The sequence below is a fragment of the Glandiceps talaboti genome, chromosome 8 (assembly GCF_964340395.1).
Source record: "Glandiceps talaboti chromosome 8, keGlaTala1.1, whole genome shotgun sequence".
Classification (NCBI taxonomy): domain Eukaryota; kingdom Metazoa; phylum Hemichordata; class Enteropneusta; family Spengelidae; genus Glandiceps; species Glandiceps talaboti.
In genome coordinates this window covers 5,857,942-5,885,753 of record NC_135556.1, presented here as the reverse complement: position 1 = coordinate 5,885,753, position 27,812 = coordinate 5,857,942, and the positions used below count along the sequence as shown (strand labels likewise).

Genomic DNA, 27,812 nt, shown 5'->3' with positions numbered 1-27,812 from the left:
TTGCTCAAAATCTACATGATGTTATCATGATTGCTTGCGAAAATGAATCACTTGATGACAGAAATGGTGAATCGTACTCAAGGTTGGTCGGTCAAGGTGACAGAGTTGCAACTCAGCTCATTTCCAGTGAAAAAAAAATATCAAAGAACTGACCTTTTTGTTTGTTTTAAATGCTCCCCCCCCCCTCAGAAGTTTACACTACTTAAAAAGGATTTCACACATGCCAACTTATTCCAAATGAAAAACAAGATATCAATAATGTATCTATCGTACTAAAGTGTTCCCAGGCTGGTGTCTATGTAAACTTTTTGGAGATTTTTACATAAGACTACAAACAAATAGATAACCTATGCCAACAAACAAAATGAAAATACCATTTTAAAATTTACAACATATGAATAACTAATATGTACATGTCTATACAGGCTATAATACACGTAAAAGCAATGCGATATCTTTCTATATATACTACTCATCCATACAAAAACCACTTTGCATAGACGAGTGTTTGTAACACCATGTACCTCTCATGCCTCTACGGCATAGACAAACGTAGGTGGACGACATTCCGCCCTCAGGCGTCGAGTTGTACAGTGTTGAAAATCCTGGTCAAAGGTCAGTGCTCCAATCGGATATGCGCAAGCGTACGAAAGTACCGCGAAATTTCAGCATTTAGTTGGATGTGAACTTGTCACTACGATATTTAGGTGATTCTTTCATGGTACATTACGTTAAATACTAGAACAACATACATCATGAGTTTATGGGTTGATAAATACAGACCGACACTACTGGGAAAGCTTGATTATCACAAGGAGCAAGCAGCAAATCTGAAGAAACTGGTAGGTGATCGCAATCGGCCATGTTGACACTAGTATTATAATAATGTGAGGATGGATAGATGTGTTGTGTTCAGATATTCAGTTTACGCTTTTGACACCTTCTGAAATTCAAGTAATCGTTCTCTCACAGCGTTTTATTCAGATGTATTTTCAAAAACAATTTTATTATTTTTAATGTATGGTTCAGACGTTTAGAGAGCAAATTATTCAAGTCAAAATGATGAGAGGCCGGGACCAAAGAAGTCGGGTGTCACTGTCAATGTTCTTTGTTTATCAAAAATGTGTTGTTTATAATAATATTACGAAGTTTGAACAGTTTAAAACTTTGTAAACATGTTTTATGTGTTCACAAAAAGGTTAAATAAAATTGCCATAAAAAAGTACACAGCATGATCTAGACTACAGTGCAAGCTGGTATCTCTGGTCCCAGTACAGTAATGCAAATATGTCAACAAATATAGAATTTAATAAAATAATTCATAAACTCAGACCACTAATTTTTAGTGATCTGAAGCATAACAACACAATAACCTGGTACAGTACTCTTGTTATTTCACCTCAGTAAACAAAGTTCAGGTTGGATTCATGGATAGGTGATCATTTTTGCTTTTATAAATGTGGTTTTTTGTTGTTTTTTTGTTTTAATGAGCAACAGTTAAACACAAATACATAATCCTATCTAGATTTCACCTGTCTATGCATTTTCATTGATGATGTATTTGTCAAAACTTCCAGATGATGATAAATATTAAAAGTAAATATTAAATTTATGAAAATGCTTATGTTTTTCTAAAAATGAAAATTTGACACTTGCAGTATATACTGTACAAGGTATGTTGTGACTTGTTAATAAATCTACAATTTGATTTATTCGTTAATTATTTTCAGACCACAATAAATTGCCTTCTAAGAGACTAAAGTGAATATATTTAAGACCATCAAAATCCACAGTCCATACTGATTTCATTGTCTGTGGTTGTCATAGTAACACACTTTAAAACTCTATATACAGGTACAATGTGGTGATTTCCCACATCTGCTAGTATATGGACCATCAGGTGCTGGTAAGAAGACTCGAATCATGTGTCTACTACGTGAACTTTATGGTTCCGGTGTCGAGAAATTACGTCTTGAACATCAAACATTTACGGTTGGTACATGATGTCATCAATTTACTTATACAATACAGTAGCTGGGTGTAACATTGAATATTGTAGGTATTTAAACAACCGACAGTAAAGATAGGGAGGGGTGTGTGTGGGGGGGGGGGGGTGTTCCAAACATCAATATTAAAGCTAAAATGATGTTGGCTTGGTATTTCACTCATTGGGACATTACATTTTTGACATAGAGCTAGACATATTTCAACTCTAGACTAACATTTGTAGAGACACAATAAACTCAGCAGGATCCTTTACCCAATCACATTGAACACTGATAAGCATTTGCTATTCTTTCACAGTGCAGTAAAGACAGGCTTCTAATGAAAACATTACACATGGACTTGATGATTTTAATGACTGCAATTTTTTATTTTCTAACTGATAATCAACATTTCAACTTGACTACTTCTACATTCCCACTGTTCACATCACCTATGTAATTGTCTCTTTTGCATTAGAAGTTGTCTGAGGGTGTGTATGAAATGTCATGTTACATGAGTGAAACACCAAGTCTACGTCATTTTAGCTATACAGAAATTACAGTACAAATTTTGTAAAGCCCAGCATATCTTTTGTCTTCTTTCACATATTTTATTCTTAGAAACAACACTGTGGAAGAAATCTTTGAGAAAGAACCTCTGTAGTTTTTTTATGTTAATTACCCTGAACATTTATTATTAAGTTTTGTGATGAATGTCAGAATGCCTGGGGTATCAATAAAAGGAAGAGAGGGGAGGGAGGGAGGGAGGGAGGGAGGGTGGGTGGCATAGACAATGATCCAAACTGATTTGTGTATATTCAGAGAATCATAGTTTTTGTAGCAGTTTCACTAACAACCAGTCTGAGAGCACTTTGTCTTCTTTTTTGGTACACCAGTACATCTCTGCAGACTTCCTGATTATTTACCAATGCATGTTCAGGGCCTCAAATTCTACCATAACATTAAATACATGAGGTGTACATCATTATCTTATAAGTTAATTCTAAAGTACATTATTAGTCATATTAACACCAAAATGTTGGTGAACATTTACAATTTGTTATTATTTTGCTCCTAATCAACAAAATATATATCCCTGACCGTGATAACATATTATTTAATATTCTTCCCTTCTATACAGACACCATCTAACAGGAAGATTGAAATTACAACTATTGCCAGTAATTACCATATTGAAGTCAACCCAAGGTAAAAATGAGAACATGTCGATTTTCAAACACCCCCTGCAACAAGAATGAATGGAAACAACATGATCATTAATATTTTTGCTGTGGGAGGGGGATGATATCAGATATTTGTACATTAGGTTATAATTGTTGTATTTTTTTACGGTTTGCTTTCAATTACCTGGATACTAATTATGACATACATGGCCTTGGGGCATACATTGTACATGTATATGGCATAGAACAATTTTTAATGAAGTGTTTGATACAAAATGCAACATCTCACAGTACTTAAATTTCCTTTGGGTTTAAGTGATTTATTTTTTGTGTCTTCCAGTGATGCCGGTTTCCATGACAGAGTTGTTATTCAAGAACTTATCAAGACAATGGCACAGTCCAATCAGCTGGAAGTATCATCACAGAAAGAGTTCAAAGGTCAATAAAATGATATCTCAGTCTGTGTATGCTCTTATGTCGTGAACTGATTGAATATTTACATTTTTGCAATACTATACATGTATGGCAATCAACACTATAAATACCTTTTAGGAATGTTCTATATCAGAAAACACAACTTGTGTTCAACATTGATGGATTTTCGAAAAACTACTGTACCTTCCATCCCATGTTCTGATAAAATTAAAAGGCCCATGCTTCAATCCCAGGTTCTTGCAGCAGTGCCATCTTGTCAGTCCAGGACCAACTTTTTCTCTAGTTCTACCAGCCAACATTTCTCTCACTATTATATGGTAATCAAAACATTGGTCTTTAATTGAAATAGAACTACCATGAAAATAACAGTTGTTGTTCATTCCTTCCATATATGTTGGTTCCTTGATGATTCAGGTGCTAAAATGTATCTTTATTTTCATTTATTTATTGATAGTTGTTGTTCTGACTGAGGTTGACCATCTTACTAAGGATGCCCAACATGCCCTTCGTCGTACGATGGAAAAGTACATGTCTACTTGTCGTATTATTCTTTGTTGTAACTCAACAAGTAAAGTTATACCAGCCATTAGAAGCAGATGTCTTGGGATCAGAGTTCCAGCACCCTCTGAAGAAGAGGTAAACTATTATGAGAGACACAAATTGATTGGCTGCTGGTGTTGGAACATTCATGTAAAGTCCAATGTTATTGGCCAAAGTAAAACTGAAAAGAAATTAATTGGCTGTCAGTGTTGAGATGAAATGCGATTGGCCACTGTGAAAATTATGAAAGATAGGAATTGATTGGCTGTCCATATTGAAACATGCATGTAAAGTCAGATATGTGATTGGCCGTATAAAACATGAGAGACAGGAATTGATTGGCTGTCAATGTTGAAACATGCATGTAAGGTCAAATGTGATTGGCCATAGTAAAAGCTGACAGCTAGGAATGTGTTGACTGATGGTGTTGTAACATACTTGCAATATCTAGTGTCATTGGCTTGAGTAAAACTTGAACGAAAGAATCAATTTGTTGCAGATTTTGAAACATGCATGTAAACTCCAATTTGATTGGCCATCATTGAAATTTGAATTCATAATGAAGAGATAGACTGCATGTCTTATTAAAAAATCAGGGAGAAAAAAAATGTCATACAATACATCCTTCTAGTTCTGAAAATGACTGATCTCAGATTTACATAACTAATATTTGTACATTTATGAAGTGTGGTTTTGTTTGCTGTATGACTATGTAATATGTTAGATTATAGCAATAATCTAGATGGTTCTATCAATACATGGATTCTATCACTACAGTCTGTTCTAATTCATTATCTACTACACAGGTATGTCAAATTTTACACAATGTATGCAAGAAAGAAGGACTTAGTTTACCAAGTGAACTCAGTAAGAAGATAGCAGAGAAGTCTGGTCGTAATCTGAGAAAGGCTTTGTTGATGTGTGAAGCCTGCAAAGTTCAACAGTAGGTCAATACTTTATAGTTTATGCTGTGTCTCACATCATGTCATAAAATGACAAGAGTCAATTTTAGTGGATGATATTATACTAAAATATTTGAAGAACTCCAAGTAGTTAATACATGCACTGGAGTATATAAGCTAAAATATACTAAGCCCTTTCTAAATGTAAGAAAAAATTTCTAAATTATATTTAGTTTATATTATGCCCAAATCAGTCATTATAGCTCAACACACTCATTGTTAGATTAAGACTAGCGTTTGAGTGTGAAAAAGTGTTGTCTGACAGAGGTATAGAAAATGTTAGTCGGGAACAAATGAATGATCACATCAAATCGTCCCTGTGGCTCCACTGATAAGATAACTGGGATGTGAGAACCAGGGATTGAATTATGGGTCTTTAAATACCCGTCCTGTTATTATTTCCTGTCAGATATCCATTTAACCCAGACCAAGAAGTCACGGAAGCAGACTGGGAAGTTTTCCTTCGAGAAACGGCCAATGCTATTGTTCAGCAACAAACACCTAAAAGGTATGTGTTTCAGAAGCCCTCAGGACATCGTCATGGCAACTGATTTGATAGCATGTTGATCACGGATTCTGGTCTATGGACCATGGGTGGATTGACAAAGTCAGTACATTATTGCAGCTGTATGTGTATGTCCAATAACTATGCTATTTGTAACTATGCTAACCTAACCCCCCCCCCCTCCCCCCCCTCTCTCTCTCACTCTCTCTCTCTCTCTCTCTCTCTCTCTCTCTCTCTCTCTCTCTCTCTCTCTCTCTCTCTCTCTCTCTCTCTCTCTCTCTCTCTCTCTCTCTCTCTCATTGAGTGTAGACTCATACATACATACAAATTTACTGTTATATGTTTTATATTAACACTCAGACCATACTATATATTGTTTTTATAATCCATGAATATTTGATTTTCCATTGGAATTTGACATTTACTAACAAAATGTCTTTATTAACAGGCTTTTAGAAGTCAGAGGAAGATTATATGAACTGCTAACACATTGTATACCACCAGAAGTTATTATAAAGGTAATATTACATTTCCATGTGTAGTCGTGAAACTGGACTGTTGTTGGAAACTGTCTTTGTACATCTCCTTTTTAGCCAGGTGTTCTGAAAACTCTTTAAGGAGTGTCAATGTAAAATATGTATGATAGACCAATGTACATTGTATGGTACACATTTTGAATCATCAATGTGAGGAAGGGGGTATTGCAGTGTGCCCTAATGGTGAATCTCAAGTTTGAAGTGATTATACATCACTTACAGAAGCATCAATCATGGTTGTCTGGATGCCAACTGTGGTTTCTAACCACAGTCTGGGCAAAGTCCCTCAATCAGCACAGAAAGTTGTTCATCCAATCAGTGAACCCTGACTGTTATAGTGACGTAAACAGTGTATAAGTAGCATCCTGAGCTGACAAATATACCATATTTGGACATTACATAACTGCCCCAATAAACACTAACTTTATGAGGGACTGTGCTATTGGTTAGAATTTTGTGATTGATTAACAAAGACATGATATTAATGACTGTGTGGGTGGCTGTGGGTGAATTTTAAATTGCATCTCATGCATCTCAGGACTTCTAGAGTAACAACTTTGACTATACTGTGAGTGAAGGTATAAATGGTAATGATACTGTATCGGAACTAGGCTAGTCATGGAGACATGAGATTAAGCACACATAGACTCCCTATATCAGTGTACAAATGCAAACAGTGTGATTAATACTGACAGATACCAACCTCATTTATTGGGACGATATTTTCAGACTTTGCTGCCGAGTAATTTTCTACCCTTTTCATAACAAATAACTTCAGAGGTATGCATTAGATCAAAAATCTGAAAACATTTTTGGACGAGCAAAAAAAAAGGCAAACATTTCACTTGATGAGGCAGTATAACTTTAAGTTCAAATCTAATTTCGTACGTACTTGACTTTCATACTTTTCAGTAGGAATTTACTTGCATATTTTTCTGGTAATTAAAAGCTATCAAAACTGAAAAGTGAAATTTCATATTTTGCCTTTGTTTCCACAAAGATATAATGGTTCTTCTAGTTACCACCCCTGAATTAAACATACAATACAATGTATTGCTATGGATATTTGGTTAGTGTGGTTAATGCAGAAAAACTAACTTTTCCAGAAATGACATCACATACTTATTATGGTGTTGCAGGGTTTACTGGCTGAGTTGGTTATCAATTGTGATGGACAACTGAAAGGTGAAGTCACTCAGATGGCAGCATTTTATGAACACCGAATTCAACAAGGAGCCAAAGCTATTTATCACTTGGAGGCCTTCGTTGCCAAGTTCATGAGTATCTACAAGAGATTTTTAGAGGAAGGCATGGCAGCCATGGACTTCTAATTCAAGACCTTGTAATATTTGTGTATGCGTATAAAATGACAAGTTCAAGTGCTGATTCATGTCACAAACTCTGTACACAAGTCCTGCCATAATTTTAGTCTATCCTGTCTTGTCATTTGCATATATTATATTTAATGTAGAGACATGTTATCTGCATGGAATACAGGTGAAATCAGAGACCAGTGAACATTGTAACATACAGACCAACTTTCCACTGGTTTTGGAAAGGAAACCTTAGCAGAGGTTGCCCTGCACTGTGAGGCAAAGATTGATGTGTGTGTAAGATATGATGATTACAATGTACACATTGTCGATTTTTTCAGGATGGATGAAAGCCTTGCAGAAGATAGTTGTATGATAGTAATAAGGAGAATAAAATTAGTAATATTCAACATGCTTTGTGTTTTGACTATTTTTGGTACATTTCTCTAGATTTTGAATCTGTATCTGGATAGAAATATCATTAGTGACCGACTCTGGAAGATATATATAAACAAGACACATTCTTTCTTTGTAAATTGTCAGCATAACTCATAACATCATGAATTTGTGGAGTCATGATGGGTGAATGGTTAGCGTGACTGGCTTGGAATCTGCAGGTTGTAGGTTCGAGCCCCATTTGTTTGTTTCTGAATGGCTAAAGTCGTTGAGCAAGATTTGAACCATAATTCAACCAATCAATCAATCAATCATGAAGAATTTCTATAGTGCCAGGTTCCAAAAGATTAGTTCTGTTCAATTGCGCTTGAAAGGGTCAATCCACACAATATGCTAGTTTGAAAAGATGTGCTTTCAATTTGTCCTTAAAGTTTCCAGATTTGATGACTGACGAATTTCTTGTGGTAAGCCATTCCAAAGTTTTGGAGCACAGTTTGAAAAAGGACGGCTACCATACGTCTTGTTGTTAAATGTTGTTGAGACCAACAAGCCCTTATTAATCGAACGGAGGGAACGTTGTGGTGTGTATGACTTAATCAAATCACTGATGCATCCTGGGGCTTTTTATTGTGTAGGGCTTTGTAAGTAAGCAGAAGAATCTTGTAATTTATCCTGAAGCGAACTGGCAACCAATGTAGGTCTTGAAGGATGGGTGAGATATGGGTGAATTTCCTTGAATGAGTGATTATTCTAGCAGCTGTATTCTGAGCTCGTTGACAAAGAGTGATAGAATTATTAGAAAGTCCGTAGAGTAACGCATTGCCATAATCCAGCTTGGTTGACAAAATGGCATGGATTAATGTATGATAGGTCTTATTTGTTAGATACTTCCTGATGGATCTGATCCGATGAAGATGATTATAAATGGAATTGCATGTATCATTAATGTGATGGTTCAGCATATGGTTATTGTCAAAATTAACACCAATATTCCGTGCCAGGGTAATAATTGTGAACGCCTTGAGCTCTCCGGAGGAAAGGCGCACAATAAATTCACATTACTGTTATATTACATGTATGGTGCTAAAGCTAAAGACGCAGATTTGACAAAAGGTAAAATTGTATATGTCTTTATTTCATAAAAACCATTACAAAATCTTGTGCATTCATTGACATTCATTAAGAGACTCAAGTTTCACTCACCACATGGATTTCCACTCTTTTCATCCATCCCATCAAAATTGTGGAGTATCATACATTGTAAATATAGTTCAGCTACTTGTTTAACTTCAGTAGCTGAGATTTCTAACTTGTATATAAAATCAACTAATGTTAAGAATACTTCAGTAAAATTCAATGCCACATTTTTTTAGGATTTTCTCAAAAAAGAAACATAGTGCCAGTAAAGCATCACTTGCCACACAGTTTTATAAAATTATTTAGAAATTAAATCAAATGAAATTATAATTTTTGACAGTACATATGACAAAAAATGTTATCAACTGTTCTTTAACACTGACCAATACACCATGTTCTAGTTATCCCAAAGACAAAAGATCAAATAGTTTGGCCACTAGGAGTGCTGTTCAGACAGCTTTTGGACCAGAAGGGAGGGGCATGATAGTCTGGTACTATTGCTAACCTCTACAAAAAATCATCGCTTCCCACTGTTTCAAGGCTTAAGTTGGTTGCCTTCTCAATTAGTCAAAGTATTCTGCTAACTTTGTTTCAGATCAAATTATATTTAGGAGTTCACAAAGTTTTTAAGCCACACTTTGTTGACTGCTTTGTGTACTGCCATGCTAAATCGATATAGCCCTATATCCACATGTGAGCGCCCTCTGTGGCACTTCTTTTCAAAATGACTGCAAAATGAGCATTTAATAAACCAGAATATGGAATATTATTCCTATGGTGATACAATTTGTCACAAATAATCATAGTGGCAAACGTAGTACTGATTCACTGAAATTACTTGAAAAGGACAAAAACAAATAATAGTTTCATATTTGAGATGGTAAAATGTCACCATAACATATGATCCAAATATTGAATCACATAGAACTTCCCTTGATTTGAGATTTTTCTGCTGATCTCATATGTAATCAGGTCATTTCATATCAAGACTGGATATGAGTTGTTAATGTCCGTATGAGATGACTGTGATAGACCTAACCAAAATGCCCAAAGAATAATGCCAAGCTCTTAAAACAAGCAGATCTCCATGAGTTTCTCTACTGAAAATCTCACTCGTGTTTTATCTGTAGACAGCCATGGGTTTTATACAGCTCCCATGGTTTTTCTGTAGCTGACAGCCATGTGATTTTCTATAGTTGATATCCCCATCAGGTTTTCTGTACGAGACTACCATATGTTTCTCTGCTACATACAAAATCCATCTGGGTTTCCCTGAAGCAGATAACCATGTTTGTTTGTTTGTTTCTATTAAACTAAACAGATTTGGGTTTCTGTGCTGTACACCACAGTCAGTTGTCATTTCTATAGCAATGTATACCAACTTCTAGATAACTGCAACACTAAATGAACCTTTGAGTGGTTGTTTTTCCATCTGAAATGATCCAGTGTCATACACCCCATACTCTTTCAACCATTCTCCTCTATCAAAGTTACTGTTTATTTCATTCAGACTTTCACTGTTTTTCTTCAGTGGTGTAGGAAGTCCTTTAAAGATCCTTGGAATAAACAAATCGAGTACGGAAATAGATCCAGTGTTCAACCACTCGGGTTTATTATATTGTTCTCGGTGATGATCATCATCATTTTGTTGTACCATACTTGACAAAGATGGAGATGACATTGACACATGCAGTGATCTTTGTTTCTCAGTCATCTTGGACTGGGAGGTAGATTTTGTGTCAGGTAATGTTACTGTTTCTCTTTGTGATAACTTTACACTGTCATGTTTCAATCCTGTGAAAATAGAACAAAGGAAGTATGAATATTCAATCATGAAACATTTGCACATAAAAGTAAAACTACTGTATTGAAATTTGGTACATTCAGGGAAGGCAAGCAGCTTTGTATGTGTGTGGGCTCAACTAGTATACTTCATTCACATTCACACAAGTTGAATTATGGGTTGTTGACTGTCAATTACATAACTGGTCATTTCAGACTGCAAACAGGAAATTGAGAATACAGCGCCCTCGTCCAAATTGGGGGTATCATCAACTTATAGTACCCTTACTTAAGAGATATGTCTCTGCGTGTTCTGTAGAAGTGTAAATCAGGGATGTTTTTCATATTGTTCAGACATCAAGGAAAGCAGCAGCGCTCTATGATTTAACCAAGTAACCTATACCATGTATACCCCAAGGTACACACAGACAGGAAGTAGAGTGCCACCATGGCAAATTTTGGAAAGGCCTATTTGGTTGTACCTACGTAAACTTAGTTATCTACATCAAAGTATGGCCTAGATAATCAAGTTTAGATGGATAAAATGACCTTTTCGTTTTCTGATTTCATGCAAAACACAACAATAAATAATTGTACAGGATTGTCTAAAAAGACGTTGATTTTCAAATTGAGAATGTACATTACAGTATATGTACCAGGTAAATGTCACCCTGTATTGAGATTTTGACAGTACATGTTCAAATTTGACACTGAGCATGTTGGAGTTACATGACTTGTATAGTCATATTCTGAAACACACTGCAGATTTCCTGACCCATTATAATGATAATTTTTGCACAGGTACACACACAAAAATATCAAACCCATCTGCTATAGAGTTTCATATAAAGGTACATTATAACCCCCCCCCCCCCCATTTATATTTCATATGACACCCTCACCCCCTGTACCTAGAGTATCATTAGTATACTTACTCTGCCTGTCTTCGTCCTCCATTCTCTCCAAACTTTGAGTTGCCGCCTCTAATCCTGCTTGACTAGCTTCTTTGTACAGTTCTCTGGCATACTCTCTGTTTTCAGGAAGCCCTAAATGTAAGCAATAAAATGTGTATCAAAATATATGCATAAATCAATGTAGTATTATTATTTCCTAGGAACATCACTGCAGGAAAAAAAAAGGCATTTTTGTAAACTTTGGGTTCTGGAAAGTCATTTCAATCATGATTTTATATCACTTACATTACGCACAACTGCCGAAAAGTTGAAACTTGTTCCTAATTAATTGTTCAGAGGAAGTCCTTGACATTGACATGTATTGTCTCATGAGAGTCAGTAGGTATGCATATGTAATAGCATAACATCAATATTCATGATTATTTTTACATTATTGCCTTTGAAGGTTATGAGCACTATTGGGTGAAATGACCTCAGAACCAGAAGCTTGTGAAAATGCCTTTTGTTATTTCAGTAGCATTTACCTTTGATAATACCCTATGCTTTGATCATTAGCTTACTTTAGTCTTTGTCAAATTTAATACCATGGAAATGTTCATTTTTTCCAGAAGTGTTTCTGTCTTAATCTTGAATACAACATTTTACATCAACACAACTTTATGTTCTGTAAATAAGGTAGTCAACCTATTACATCCAGCAAAAAGGAAAGAATACACCAGGACAGAACCTCATGATATGAAGCTTCCGTGCCCCTGTGGTGTACTAAAGATATCTGTGTGTGAATGCTTGTAGTGTTCTCTGCAGCCATAATTTCACAAGCATAGCAAGTTTAAAATGCAACAGAAAACACCACAAACATGAGTGCAAGTACTCTTCTCCCTCTCCCATACTGGCACTCATGCATCATGGGGTCAGGTAATAATGACTGTGCTCTACAGGTATGCAATAATGGTTGCAGAATTGCTCTGAAATACCAATGGTACATGTATGTACAAGCACATCAGTGCAAGTAATCACTGCTATATATATTTATATATGCAACTTTGAAAAAATCATCTTATGGAACTATCTATTCCAACATGGCTTGGTGGTAACGCTGAAACTGTTTACCTCTCCATATCTACTCAGTATGAAATCCTACCATACAGAGTTATATATAGAACTACTTACCACCCATTCCAAGTTCATGAAAGATGGCTAGGTTATACTGTGCAGCTGAGTGGCCTTGCTTTGCTGACTTGCTATACAAATCTGCTGCTTTGGCTTCATTAGTAACAACTCCCCAGCCTTGCTCATAACATATACCCAAATAATACTGACTCTCTGCATCCTATGTGTACAAGTTAAATTAGAGAAAGTTAGAATTGACCTGTTGGTACATCAGTGGAGTGCTATCTCAAGTGAGTTGAACAGTACTAACTATAGAATGATGCAGTATCTTGGTATATTTATATGAGGTTCATACACAATGGTATGGGTTAATAGTACTGAATCATTTGAGAAAAAATTATGGATATCAAACTTGGAACAAGATTTTTTTAAATGAAATTGACATGGAAATTCCTCTGTGTGAAATGTTCTACTTTTTTCTTTCAGTTTTAGCAGAAGGTGCTTCATTTATAAGTCCTTGACATCATTGATATATATAAAGGAATGTGATACAGGAGAGGGGTAGGTTGATAATATGTGATCTTACCTCCTCTTTACACCCTTCCTCAAAGAAAGTAACAGCTCTATCCATGTCCTGATGTGGTTCCTCTGTATAGTAAATGCCCATGTATACTTGGGCCTGTCAATGACATAGAAATTAATTTAATATTAATAAGGTAATAGTACTTCTATCAAATCTTTTCTTTGAGAGAATGAATGCATTGCTGTATTTGAAACTTGTTTTTGGAACTTGGTGAAAATCAGTGGTGAAACTTTCAATCCAAACACATAGCAGGATCACAACATGTTTTGATAAAGCATATTGTCTATCAGTCATACTCTTATCTGTGGAAAAGATAAGCCATGTTTAGACCCTGGACAAACATTTCATGAACCCCTGATGAACATTTCAAGGACTCTGAACTAAAACTTCATGGACCCTGGCCAATTTTGTTTTGACCCTGGGCAAACATTTCATGAACCCCAGATGAACATTTCAAGGACTCTGAACTAACACTTCATGGACCCTGGACAAATTCTTTTTGGACCCTGGGCAAACATTTCATGAACCCCAGATGAACACTTCATGGACTCTACTGGGTAACATTTAGAACCAGGACAAACCATTCCATGTACCTCTGTTTCACAGTTTGAAGACTCTAAAGAAAACACTTCATGGATCCCGAAAAAAAAAATTTATTGGACCCTGGACAAACAAATTTTGAACCCTGGAAACATTTTTTAGACCTTCAACAAACATTTCATGGACCCTGGACAAGCATTCCTTACCTGTTGGAGCCCTTTCTCTGCTGCTTCTTCCATCAACTCTACAGCTTTATGTGTGTCTTTAGGTAAACCACCCAAGCCAAGTAAATAAAACACAGCTAGATTATACAAAGCCATTGGATGACCCTTCTCTGCTGCTAACTTGTAATATTCTGCTGCCTGTCAAGACACGAGGCAAGAAATTGTGAAATTTTATAATGTCACACTTCTGTTTTGTAAACAGATAACGTGTGCACTGTGTAGGACTGACAATGAATATATTTTGGGAAATCACTCTTCCAAGACTTTTCTGGCTCATCCCACACTTTGTTTTACTACACTATCATTGTCTTGCTCTTTTTGAGCATAGGCAAATTGTAATGGAACCTGATTATGAAATTGAAATGCACCCTAGGCCAAATGTGTGTTCCCACGACTAGACATTGAATGGACCCCTGGCTATACATATCAGTATGTATGTATGTATGTATACACAGGCCAAAACACTAACTGAATTTAAACAAAACATTCACTAGGTATTATTCTGGATATATCTATCTTCTGATATGATGAGTATATACAGTGTCTATTATACACATAGGAAAACACTTGTGGTTAGACGAACAAAATAATACCAGATCACCTACTTTTTGAAGACTCTTTGTAACTCCTATGCCTTGCTCATAACACAGTCCTAAGTTATAGAGAGACTTAGTATAGCCTAAATCAGAGGCCAAACGGAACTGTTCAGCAGCTTTCACTAGACTACCATCTTGTACTTGGCTAAGTCCAACTATATTGAGAACAGATCCAGTGCTTTCATTGGCAAGGTATTCAAAGTGGGTTGATGCTTCATCTAGAATTTCTCCAGGCTGTTAAGTGTTTTGTAAAATAAAAAAAAGGTATACAATTATAACAGTATTTTAGGCATATTTTATAACATATTTCCATATTTAACAATATATTTCCATATTTTAGTATAAATGCTGGCATTCTCGCAACACTCATGATTTAATATGCAGTCAAATGATGAAGGAATTGAAATATTCTTTAATTGGAAACTATAAATTCAGAGTTTTAGTTTAATTCCAACGTTGTTTGTTTCTAACATCAGTCTGATGGCGAGACTGTAAGTATAAGATATTGTGTTGGTCTGCCCTCACTGGTGAGAGGTAAGGCCAACGAGGGCGCTCTGACCTCATGTATCTTACAGACTACCTGATATCTAATAAACTGCTAACACAGCATTCTATTTTCTTACTATATACAGTGTACAACAGTTAAGCACACAGCCTGCAACATTTTCTGGCATCAATATGGAAATAGTCATGCAATGATTGTCTCTGTTATCTAAGTTATATATTTTATGCCAAGGTTTGATGTCAACTCACTGTTTTTGTCTTCCCAGTATCTTGTTGGTTCTTCCCTTCTGCGAGGATACTTGCACGTGTTGTTGGACGCCCGCCGACATATTTTGGCATAGCATATGCAAATCTATAGACTGCACGTTGAAAACGTTGTTTTTCATCGTCGTCTGACCACCAGTTTATTCTTCCTAGCTGTCGACAAAGCTGTAAACCAACAACGATGGCGGTTCCCTGATGGCAAGAAACAAGAATCAGAATTCAAACTATGAAGAACGGAATTCATAACTATGAAAAATTTGGCATGTAACACAGAAAATTCATTCAAATTCAAATTTCTACACTCGAGAGTAAAGAATTGAAAATTTGTGAAAATATATGAGAATGTTTTTTTTTTTAATTTATACTTGAAAACTTATCATTATACAAAGACAATTACTGTGTTCACATATCTAGTTTGGGTCCTTAGATGATTTTAGTTGTTTTAAAAGACCACTCCACTATTTTCAATTCATGACATGTCAGTGACAACACATAAGTAGAAAGATGATGTAATCATTTTACATCTCTGTCAATGATACATCCAATTTACCAATCAAAAAGCTTTACACATCCAGTCTGTACAACTCATTCATTCACCAATCAAATGGCTTCACACATCTAATCTCTACTACTTCCAACTTACCCATCCCATAGCTTCACATATCCTGGTCTTCTGGTCACATGATGACCAATTGAAATGCTGTTTAAAGCTTCTCCAGTCTTCTCTTTCGTTGTCACCGCCATGTTTGTGTCCGGATGATTCTGAGTGTACTCTCGAGTGAAACCTAATGTTCAAAATCATAAATTTAAACAAATCATGAATACTGGCAGTTATTGTAAACCTGTTATTACTTTTGACCAGGTTCATAAAATTTAGAGCAAAACTTCCTCTATGTATCAGTGTGTCATTGTATTTGTCTTGTACTGTTCTTACAGGGTCAAAGGTCATTAGTATCAGTTTCCAATGTCCAATAATAGTTGAAATTTCGGTGAGAAAAACAGACGTCTGACTAACAATGGAGCTACATGTTCAATGTAGAGGGAATAATGGTCCTCAACAGAAGAATAATTCCTAACCAATCTTTACTGGTATATCACATGACTCCATAGTTGAGACAGAACTAATGCAGAAATGTGATATTCAAACACTGGCTTTACTAAAAATTTGTTGAAAAAAATTTGTGAAAGAAATGCCTTCTTGGTTTCAAAATTGTGTGGTTTATTTCAAAATCTTCATCTTCACTATTATTAAATGTGACAAAATTCTTTGAATTCTCAACAGTCTAGTCATGTATCTCCTCTCCTTTACTACTTTCACTTCTAAATAACACAACATACAAAAACCACTATAGAGTACTGCTTGGACATATTGCATCAGAATCAGTCTGCCCTCTAATGATTGCCAAATTTTGTTGTTGTGAGTCAAAATGAGGAAAAACTGGCATTTCTGGTGAGTCACCACATAGTAAGAGATAGGGGAACACCAAATTTTGGTGTCACTAGAAATTGTGTGCATAGAATATTCTAATTAAAACTTGCACTAGCTGCAACTGGTCCATTCTTTAAAAAAAAACTGTCTTGTTAAATATAATGGCTTAGTCTGCACAGTATTGAATTACCAGTGAGTAAATGTATTTGTCTAACTGTAGTCTGTACACATAATATGGCACAATAAATGCAATCAAATTAAAGTGCAGGTCTGCACCCAACAATCAGTGCCCTGGCCCCGATGAGTTCAACCTGTGTACTACTTCTGGATACAATTGAGCCCTAATTAACATGCACATTGTCTGATTATTTTAACAGTTTATAGTGAATATACTGTTGGACAACTGATCCAAAAATAATACTCCAGTTACTAGTGCAGCCTTTACAAGAAGGGGAAATTCAACACGGAAGGAGGTGCTACATCTAAAGCCAAACTTTATCTACAGTGTTAATGTGTCAAAAGTCATTGAATTCTAAGCTATCTAGTCAATGTACATTAGCATAAGCCACCATAGTACATTGCTTAGAAATCTTGCATCAGAATATTCCAATTATAGTTGGGGAATTCCCACTACGTACATGTACATGTTATGTTACAATATAGTGAGACATACACATGTAGAAGATAGCGAACTTGTCTGCTGAGTACTGGTTACTGGGTGAAGTTAGGTCACACAAGGTCAATGAACTTGACCTACATAATTTTAGGATTTGCTTATAATAGTGATCTACTCATACATGTACATGAATATTGTACATGATTTTAGTACACATGATATGTTGAAGAGATTGGGCTATTAAATTCTCACAAAAAACCTGGCATATAGTTGATGAAACTTGAATATTTCATTCAAAGAAAGCAAAAAAAAAAAAAGATTGAAACCTTCTCCAATGTGTATGCATAATAAGTATTATACAATAACTAAATGACATCTACAGTCTTGGACAGTGCTGTACAACCCATAACACCAAAGTAAAGTGTTTTGTGTATGTCTCACAATCGTTTTTATAACATCCATATCAAGTGTAAAAGTATACTGTTTCATTGACCACATTAGAAAGGTCACATGCTAGGCTTGTAAATAAACCAATTGAAACAGTATACCTTTGCACTTGATATGAATGCTAAAAATGGAGTGTAGCACACAGAGAAAGTGCTTTACTTCAGTGTTACTAGTTGTAAAAGAGTCTGCAGTTCACAATGATGAAATAAACATGATGAAACTTTTCTCTGTTTTCTTAAAACTTTAATACAGTTATGTCTCTTTTCTATACAATCCAGTCATTCCATTCATCCTAGTCTCTATATTATATGCATCTAAAAACTGATACACGTATGATGTCTTTACCTACCTTGCAATGTGGACCTGTGTATGTTTAGACTCCGGTTGACGACTAGAAATCACCTCACCGGCTTCATCCTCTCTCTTCTTACTCTGTTGTGAGACATTGGTGGTACGAAGAGGCTGGCTATGATGGACTTGTCTAAACCCTGTAAGATTATATTATAACAAAACAAGTCATGGCATTGTCATCTCGATTGAACTACGACCTCATTATAATATTCTAATGAACAGGTGTCATGTACTAATAATATTTAGTAATATAGACTTATTAACCAACAAAGAAAATTTCAAAACTTTATTATTAAGTTTTTTGTGATATTCTCATTTTCATTCATTTGATCATGTTTACATTTTGATAAATGTATCATTTATGAATAACTTTAATGATTGTACATATATTTTAAACTGCTCTGTTTGAGGAAAAATTTAAAATAATTCTGTTACAGATTTACTTTGGGCATAAACGTCTATGCTTCGAGGTTAGCTTTCAGTGTATTGAATCTTATGCAAATTACTTAGCTCATGTGATGTTTCCCTATGACGTAGGGACAACACCTTCAATCTCAGCCAATCAATGTCAGTGTTGCTTTGTGATATGTAAATAAGAATGTACGGTGTTTGCGACTGACGATCTTGGAATCGGCCGGGGCCGGTATTTGATCGACATTTTCGCAAAATATACCGCATCACTGAAATAAGATTTTGTTTAGACACTTATTTGTTGTTATTGTAATTTTGACAACCCAATTATATTATCAAAATGTTCTGTTTGTTTTTTAATATGTACTTTAAAAGTTTAGTTGACGATCCTTGCTTGCGCTCAAGTTGTTCGCCATTTTGTGCATGCACGACATCGACAGACTGTGTAAAGCCAATATCTGGTTCCCCATGAGTTTATGAAATTAAGGCATATGAGAACTGTTCGATTTTGAGACTCTACAGATAATATAGTAGTATTTATTTTGTAACTTGGTCGAAATAACGACCATTATCACAGACTGACGGATGCTATATTAAATACACACACTGTCAGTGATGATTTGTTTGCACGTTTGAAAACGTGTATTCGGATCCCAGTGCGAACAAATCATGTATCACCGTGGCTATTAATTCAACAACACTTACCTCTCTGTACGTTTTGCAATATTCTCCACATAACGTTCTCTCATAACCGTCACACTGTGAGTAGTTACATTTCTAATCGTCGGTCTCGTTATTTACCGACCATTACGATCGGTAGCGGTAGTCCAAATGATGAGGCAATCCCCGTCATGTGACCGGCTAAATGTATGACGTTATTATCCGCTTCACAAGTCTGGCGCCCTCTTTTGAGAGTTCATATTGTAATTCCCTTCGGACTGGCACTTTCTACGGAAAGTCATGTATTTGTGTTACTAAAAAGAAATGTATATCATGGGACAAAGTTGATAACTAACATTTCAAACTGCATACTAGATACATTTGTCTAAAATACAATTTCTCCTTCAGTTCTGACGACCAAATTAAAACAGATTTTAAGAAACTTACTGACGAGAGGAGCTAGACCTGTATAGTTGCATGGATATCAAGTATACAAGAATGGATATTGAAGATTTCCCTCTGGAGTGAGTTAGATGATGGGTTGCGCTACACTATTATGAGACTCATTTGAGATTAAAACCAATGTCAGCCATAGTTAAAGCTAAGACGTAGCATAAACAGCCAGCAGCTAAACGAGGCAAACTGAGGTACATGTACAAAGGACTATAGAGTTATTTATATCTGTAATAATACCACACTGATGGAAATTATCAAATGAGGAACTAATCAGTATGACAAGGTTCAAAAATTACATATTAATACTCATCTACATGTAGTAAGGGGAGAACCATTTGATTTCTGGGGGGGGGGGGGGTATGGAGGAAGTAGGTATGGGAGCCAATTTTTTTTCCAGTCAGAGTGACAGCAATTTTTTTTTCTACTGTCAGTCCTGCATCATTTTTTTCCCCAAATGGAGTAGCAGTGCAATTTTTTTTTAATTAGTCATTAAGTTTGTAATGCGTTGTTCATACCTATACCACGTCACAATGGTTCACAACTGTACCTCTAAATTACTTGTTCTGTTCAAGTAGAAGAATTAGCAGTTAGTACGAAAGACGTCTGTCTACCAACCACTCGCCCGATATTGTTGCACTGTTTAGAAAACAAGATGGAGGGAAGAGAAGACATCTCATTAATAAGAGTTATGGAATATGTTTTTTCTGCCAGAAAACCTTTGCCGTAAAGGTCCATCTTCCAATCCCAAGGCATTGCATAAATAGAGACACATTTATTAGAGTAGATTTTTTTTTTCAACTTTTTATTGCTTTTAAATTTTCAAAAAACGTACAGAGACAAAACAAGATAAATGCACAATACAGACATAAGAAGTAGAAAAATACAGTTTAACTAATAGCTTTAGGATACTTAGCTTTAAGATGCAAATCAAGGGGAAAATAATTTTTTGTGTGAAAACGTTAAATTACAACTTTAAATTATAGAACAGTTCCAAAATCAGCTCTGATCAGTACTAAACCTGCTTTTCTTTGAATCAGTCAATTCCTCGAAGTTCTCAGGGAAGATATTATTTTTTGTATTTCATTATATTTGTTGTTCCTCAATTTTCATTGTCAACTTGAGAAAGATTTATTTGTACATTTTTATGAGATTTATGTTGAAAGAAAAATATATTGATTTTAACACTAGTTTATTGACTCCTGTCTTGTTTTTTAAATTGTCTTAATTTACAAAAGCCAAATAGTCCCCTTCATATATTGACTGTGTGTCATTGAGATATTGCAACAAAAATCCTGAAATATGTTTTCTTGGGTCAGAAAAGGAAAGAAAAACTTTGTGTGCACTTGGGTTTAAAGTACATGTAGAGCTATTTAGTACATGCTTTAATGATAAGTGCTGGAAAAAAACAGGAATTTATACTTGTATTAAAAACATTTGCGCCACCAAAGAATACATGAGAATAAGGTTTCCAAATTTGCTCATTTCTGGTGCATTGTGACAATTTTTTTTTTCACTTCTGTCTGTTATGACAATTTTTTTTTCTCAAGCCATTACAGGATCAATTTTTTTTTTCTGGTTCACCTGAAACAATTTTTTTCTTCTCAAAATCCTCCATACCCCCCCCCCCCCGAAATCAAATGGTTCTCCCCTAATACACATCTCTGACTGCAATCATTTTCATTTGAACAGTTTTCAATATACACACCAAAAGCAATAGTCTAGCTGCTAGACTGTGGGCTTTCTTCTCAACACTGTTTCTGAAAGGTGGTATACAATTGCCCTCACAAATGTGACCTTTGGTCACCTTGACAGTGAGCAGAAAATCCAAAGGGGTCTAGCAGCAAGACTTCAAAAGCAATGTCTCCACCAAAAACCGAGGCAAACGTCGTTTACATACATACACAGACACGCGTACACACACATTACACCATGACTATAGCAGTGTACTGAACCTCTCAGTTCAGTTGTGCTAAAAACTGCTTAGCTAAGCATCTACCTGCTTGCAGTTGGAATTCTCTCTCACAGATGGACTTAGTGATATACATACACATTCACATACTAGTATATGCAAACTCATTCTCCTCCCACACACATGTACACACATTATGTACATGTGCAGTCCCTCTATCACTGTGATGTATGTATGTATGTATGTATGTATGTATGTATGTATGTATGTATGCATGAATGCATGCATGTATGTATGTATGGTATGTATGTATGTATGTATGTATGTATGTATGTATGTATGTATGTATGTATGTATGTATGTATGCACTCCTAAATATGCAAACTCTAACATACACATATAAATACACAATACACATCTATATATGATTATTTTGTCATATTCTTTATTATTCTGTTATACAACTGAACAACATCTGGAGTAAATGATGTTTTTTTTATTGAATCAAATCAAACTAGGTGACCAGCGTTTGTCTTGCTAAGCCATGTACTAAAACGTTTATAGTCAAATATCAGCAAACCTTTTCTTGGGTAAATATGTTTTTAGGATAATTCATTACAATAGAATTTTACAACACTCTGTAAACTGAAATAAGAACAATAACTTACACTTTTTATAAATCAAATGTACAACACTGATACACAACACTAGATTTCAAAGTCAGCCATTTTGAATGGATGGAAGTTGTCACAACCATGACAATACCTCACTGGGCAGCCATTTTGTTTTGTGGAGGTATAAAAGGGCCATAGCATTTAGCTTGTTGGCAAGCAGTATGTAGAACAGCTGTCACATCAATCTATAATCTTTTCTTGCCTTGACCAAATATGGGCAATTACTGACCAAATAAGGACAACAAATGACCAAATAAGGACAGTAACTGACTCCAAAAGGACAACACATGCCCAAATATGGACAACAAATCACCAAACATGGATAAATTGAAATATATTTCCCAATAAGTGTTTAAATTTGTCATTACAACAACAATGGAATTTGTACAAGTAACAACTTTCACCCATTTTTCAAAATTGGCAACTCATAAAAAGTTAAACTTTATACTAGTTGACTGAAAAAGGGACTCCCTAAGTGTGCCCCAAATATATGTTTACACCCATCTACTGACATCCAATCAACAAAGAAAAATAGTTAATCATTGCTAATCACTTAAGAGAAGTGTTAGCAGTCGTCATGGTTACCAAGTTTGGCATGATTGCATGCAGAAAATTCAAATAATTCCTTTTCAGTAAATGCTGGAAGTATCATCTCCATTGCTTTACACATCAGAAAAAGTAAAGGACCTGAGTAAATGAGTTAATAAACACATAAACATGAGTTAACCTTTGACCTCACAGCAGTTATTTTATTGTAATTCCATTGCTTCCCAGCTCCATTCTTTAATACAACTGGGGGGGGGGGGGGGGGTCATGAATGGGCACAAACATTGTACAACCATTAAACATGCGAAAGGCTTGCCCTCTCTTATTTTCTGTTTTCAAAACAATGCTGGAAAACTACATATGATACATCATGGGACAACATGCATAGCTAATGCACACATTATTTTTTTACTTCCCCAAGGCATGGGCAGAAGTAGTCTTGCGACTAGACCTTTGGGCTTTCTTCTGATACTCAAACACTCAAGTTCAACCCTCGATAAAGCAACCTTTGGTCACTTGTATCGTATCGTATCGTATCGTATCGTATCGTATCGTATCGTATCGTATCGTAAGAAAGCCCAAAGGTCTTGCAGCTAGACTAGGGCAGAAGTTGATATCGGTGTTTCAACAGAACAAGAAACAACATATACACAAACTTTTGAAAACAAAATGTGATGACATAGCTTTTGCTAGATTCAAATAATGGCTGTGTTACCAGCACCTATGATGCATGGTGCACAGTGTGAAATGTATGAATCAAACTATTGAAATGTCCTCATGCAGTAAGAAGCCAATACTTATTTAAATATACACCATCTGCATGTGTCATAAAGCTGATCCAATTCTAATCTCATCATGTTTGAGGTTGATGTTGATAGTTTTGTACATATTATTAAAGTCTTGTTCTTTTGAGGCATTCATCTCCACTCTCGTCACCCATGACCAAAGGCAGTAAAAACTTAAATGGCAGACATCTTTTCTCTTTTTTTTTTCATTTTTCCATTCTTTCTTATATCGTCATGTTAGTGCAGCAAGGTCATATCTGCTCTGACATGACAGATATAGAATTTAGAAAAGTTCTTGTTCTTAACTTGAGAAACGCAAACTTATTCAGGTTATATATCACACATTTTCCTATTTTGAAAATTCGTATACTGGTACGTTGCAAACTTTTGATTTTTCCGTTTCAACTTCACTTTAAAGAGATCCCCCACCAGATGTAAATCAGGCAAATATTGTATGTCAGCAGTGTAGTGTCAAAACCTGATATTGAAATTGCTGTGTGACCTCCGACCCCCCCCCCCCACCAATTTGCATATGTGCTTGTTCAACTTTCCCTTTAACCACTGTGATATCATGGTTTATTGAATCTATAAGAAGACTTTAAGGAAACTTGACACTTCAGAAAACATCACACTTTTTAACGCTATTAAAATCTCCTTGAATATTTACCTCCAGAAAAAGTGTTTCAGTCTTTCCACAACTTGATTGCAAACCCTTTTTAAAAGAGAAAGTTGACCTAAATAAACATTTGAAAATTTGCACTCTCTAAAAAGACAACAAATAGAAAATTATCTTCTTTTTTTTCTTTTTAAAAAAAGAATTTAATCTATATAGTGAGCCATTAATAAATTTACATACATAAGGAACAAAGCTATTACTACAAGAGGAAAGAACTACCAGACAACCTGTAGCTCATAGTTCATGCTGTCACTACAAGAGGAAAGAACTACCACACAACCTGTAGGTCATAGTTCACGGATTTGCTTTCAGGTAGCAGACAGGAAAAAGATGTGTCCTAGGCTAGCCATCATTAGCAAAACACAGGGCCCTTGTATGAGACAGTAAGGAGACAAAATTAGACAGTCACAATCACAGAAAAGACCTACATGTCAAATTCTTTCTCTGGAAAACATGTTTTGAGTTAGTGCATCTGATATCATGCTTGACAGCAGGTGCTCCACATGTCTGAGATTGACGGATAACGATGCCATGTTAAATTTGTTGTAATTTGTCAACGGTAACAATTTTTGTTATAAATTCACCATCGATGTCATATCATATGGTGGAGATAGCTGTCCTGACCTTCCAAAGGAAAGAAATTTATTCAAGGCCATTTCTGAAAATTATGACTATCAAAAAGTATCGCAAACATAAACTACACTTGTAAACTACTCTAAATATAGATATACATCAACAACACTAAAACAGCACACAGAAAAAAAAGATGATAAAAGTTATATCAAAAATAGTTAGAGAACTGAATCTCTGCAAACATGATACAACTCAAGAACAACTTCTCACTTTTCAATCATTCCATATCATGATCTCTGACCTTTTAAACCTCAACCTTTCTCTACACAGTCTGTAGAGGGCAGTGTCATAGGCACCTCTGCAATAAAGGTGGCCCAGCATCGGCATATACCAGAATAACAGTCATAAAAGTGGTTTGAGTTATAGTTGAAAATCAAACTTTTGAAGTGATATCCCTCAAAGTCTACATCAGAAAGGTTTCAAACTATGATATACATTTTGTGCGCCTAAGTGTTGTACCAAAAACAGTAAATGCAAGTAATGATCATGCCAAAGGCTCAATTCAAACATCACATGAAAACTTCATCACTGAAAATACCTATAAATTATGGTTTAAACAATCTCCTCTTAAATTCTGAACATCAGTTTCCTCAACAGTGTTTTCCCTGGTGCAATCTGTATAAGAAATCAATATAGATACTAGTATAGTAATAAAGTAAAGACAGTGCACTCATAAAAACAAAAGTGCTTGTATGATAGCACCTTGAGGGCAGGAACACTCATTGCAAGAGACAGATGCACAATGCAAGGTATAAACAACAGTCACCTGCTATTATTAAGTTTTCACTGTTAAGTTCTCATATCACCCATCCCTTCCCTCCAATAAATGAAACATTCTTACTGTAAGCAGGCATAATATTCCTTGTCTAGGAAGAATCCACTCGAGTAAGGGGAGATAGGATCATATTGAAGAACAGAATAGATTTAAGAGTTGTTTGCTTGCTAAATCTATTATCTTATCAGGTTAATCAAACTAGTATTAGGACACAGTCTGAAGATTTCATTAATGTTGAGTCTATGAGTGGACTATGTAAGACTTTAATGTCAGCCATGCAAGGAAACTTATGTCAGATACCAGTCTTTCATACGTTACACACCAAATCTAAATATGAGTCCTGCTTCAACAAGTTCACCCTATTTCTTAACAAAATCATGACATTTAGAATTTGACTTCACTGTATCAAATATCATTTCCCACCTACTTGATTTACAGTATCATATCTTCACAGTAACATATCTAGAATTGTTGCAATAAGTTCAAAAACTTATCAAAATTTACAATTCTAAAGGTCTTATGCAAAGTTCCAGACTTCATTACACATAGCTTCCACTGTTATAGTGATACTCCATAGATTGCATAGTCAAATTTTTACAGCTGGCTATAAACTTTTCTCGTGTTTTCATGTAAGTCTGTAACTATGGCAACAATATACCACCTGACATATAACGTGACCTGGATCCTTCACACTAGCAGATTGACTAGAGGGGTCTTATACTGTTGTTACTGATTACTTCCTATCATCATAATTATTATAATTTATGTTTATTTATTTTTAAATTATGCAAATCATTTTTCATTCATTTTACGATGGTCAAATTGAAATCAAGTTCTCTATTGTGACAAATATACTGAAGAAGAAACTATGGCTTCATACAATAAACGTTTACAATTGTTATAACGGAATGTTCACAATAACAAGTTAGTGTTATACGGAGATTTCTACAGTGCATAACAACTCACATTATGAGATGTTACTGTGAAAAAATATGACAGCAGTAAAAACAGTAAAGAAATACAGTCTAAATAGAACAAAGAATTTCACTGTATTAACCATAGAAAGTCTGTATTCGTAACTTCAGATTTGTTATTAATCGTAGTAGGTCTGTATTCATAAGTTTGAATTTGTTATTAATCGTAGTCGGTCTGTATTCATTAGTTTGAATTTGTTATTAATCATAGTAGGTCTGCATTCACAACTCTCCCAATTTGTTATTAATCATAGGTCTGCTTTTGTAACTTCAGCTTTGTTATTAATCATAAAAGGTCTATATTCATAACTCCAGTTAAGTTATTAATCATAGCAGAACATCAAGACACATCTATCTGCAAGTTTTCTAACTTTTAACATCAATCTACTTTCATTCCTGTTCAGCACCATACAACATTAAGTCGCATTGGATTTTAGCACTATAGAAATTCTTTGCTTGATTGATTGAAAGTCTGTATTCATAACGCTCCAGTTTTTTTTGTTATTAATCATAGAAGGTCTGCATTCATAACTTTAGATTTACTACTAATCATAGAAGGTCTGAATTCATAACAACTCTCCAGTTCCGTTATACTTCATAAATACTTTTTTATATTTATAAAGGTACATGTTCAATAAATATGTTCAATCTATTACGTTTATCGCTATGGTAACTCTTTGGTAGTTGGTTTCCTTGTAAGGACCTTACAAACTTGTCCACTGCTGATACTATGGTCTGTACATCTGTTTACTTCATTGGCTTGTGTTACTGCTTTCCAGCTCTTTGGTCTCCAGAGTTATATTTTCAAGCATTCTAAGCGATGCCTGTAGTTGGATATTCACATTCATTAGTCGACGGCATACATCTGAGAGATCGTGCTCAGGTCGCGTGATCACAAGCACACCTGAAAATAGGTAAAAAAAAAAGATAAATAGACTAAATTCAGTTGTACTTTTAATT

At 35.2% G+C, this 27,812-nt stretch overlaps 3 protein-coding genes across 3 annotated transcripts in view; 1 reads left to right on the top strand and 2 right to left on the bottom strand.

Moving 5' to 3' along the window:
* Nucleotides 1–682: 682 nt before the first annotated feature.
* On the top strand, nucleotides 683–7,561 carry LOC144438876 (replication factor C subunit 3-like). Its single transcript, XM_078128087.1, has 9 exons — nucleotides 683–842; nucleotides 1,855–1,992; nucleotides 3,127–3,194; nucleotides 3,510–3,607; nucleotides 4,059–4,240; nucleotides 4,951–5,087; nucleotides 5,516–5,614; nucleotides 6,060–6,129; nucleotides 7,287–7,561. Exons 1-9 carry the CDS (start codon nucleotides 756–758, stop codon nucleotides 7,476–7,478), a joined length of 1,071 nt encoding a protein of 356 aa, XP_077984213.1. The 5' UTR covers nucleotides 683–755; the 3' UTR covers nucleotides 7,479–7,561.
* A 1,447-nt stretch (nucleotides 7,562–9,008) lies between these two features.
* Nucleotides 9,009–19,589, bottom strand: LOC144438593 (uncharacterized). Its single transcript, XM_078127687.1, has 10 exons — nucleotides 19,470–19,589; nucleotides 18,352–18,490; nucleotides 16,154–16,295; nucleotides 15,496–15,702; nucleotides 14,752–14,976; nucleotides 14,129–14,284; nucleotides 13,386–13,478; nucleotides 12,860–13,019; nucleotides 11,711–11,821; nucleotides 9,009–10,787 (listed from the first exon to the last, which is right to left on the bottom strand). Exons 1-10 carry the CDS (start codon nucleotides 19,498–19,500, stop codon nucleotides 10,378–10,380), a joined length of 1,674 nt encoding a protein of 557 aa, XP_077983813.1. The 5' UTR covers nucleotides 19,501–19,589; the 3' UTR covers nucleotides 9,009–10,377.
* Nucleotides 19,590–22,229: 2,640 nt separating this feature from the next.
* The window catches only part of LOC144438752 (protein furry homolog-like), a 79,044-nt gene continuing 73,461 nt past the window's right edge, over nucleotides 22,230–27,812 (bottom strand). The window contains exon 53 of the mRNA XM_078127908.1: nucleotides 22,230–27,756. Within this exon, the coding sequence (XP_077984034.1) occupies nucleotides 27,605–27,756 (152 nt within the window). The 3' untranslated portion in view covers nucleotides 22,230–27,604. The remainder of the gene's footprint in view (nucleotides 27,757–27,812) is intronic.

Excerpts from the sequence above, each read along its gene's own strand:
- LOC144438876 (XM_078128087.1), top strand. The coding sequence starts at position 756 with ATGAGTTTATGGGTTGATAAATACAGACCGACACTACTGGGAAAGCTT. Across the intron at positions 843-1,854 it reads CAGCAAATCTGAAGAAACTG|GTACAATGTGGTGATTTCCC; the intron begins GTAGGTGATCGC and ends CTCTATATACAG. Across the intron at positions 1,993-3,126 it reads TTGAACATCAAACATTTACG|ACACCATCTAACAGGAAGAT; the intron begins GTTGGTACATGA and ends CCTTCTATACAG.
- LOC144438593 (XM_078127687.1), bottom strand. The coding sequence starts at position 19,500 with ATGTGGAGAATATTGCAAAACGTACAGAGAG. Across the intron at positions 15,703-16,153 it reads TATGTGAAGCTATGGGATGG|GGAACCGCCATCGTTGTTGG; the intron begins GTAAGTTGGAAG and ends TCTTGCCATCAG. Across the intron at positions 13,479-14,128 it reads CAGAGAAAGGGCTCCAACAG|GCCCAAGTATACATGGGCAT; the intron begins GTAAGGAATGCT and ends TGTCATTGACAG.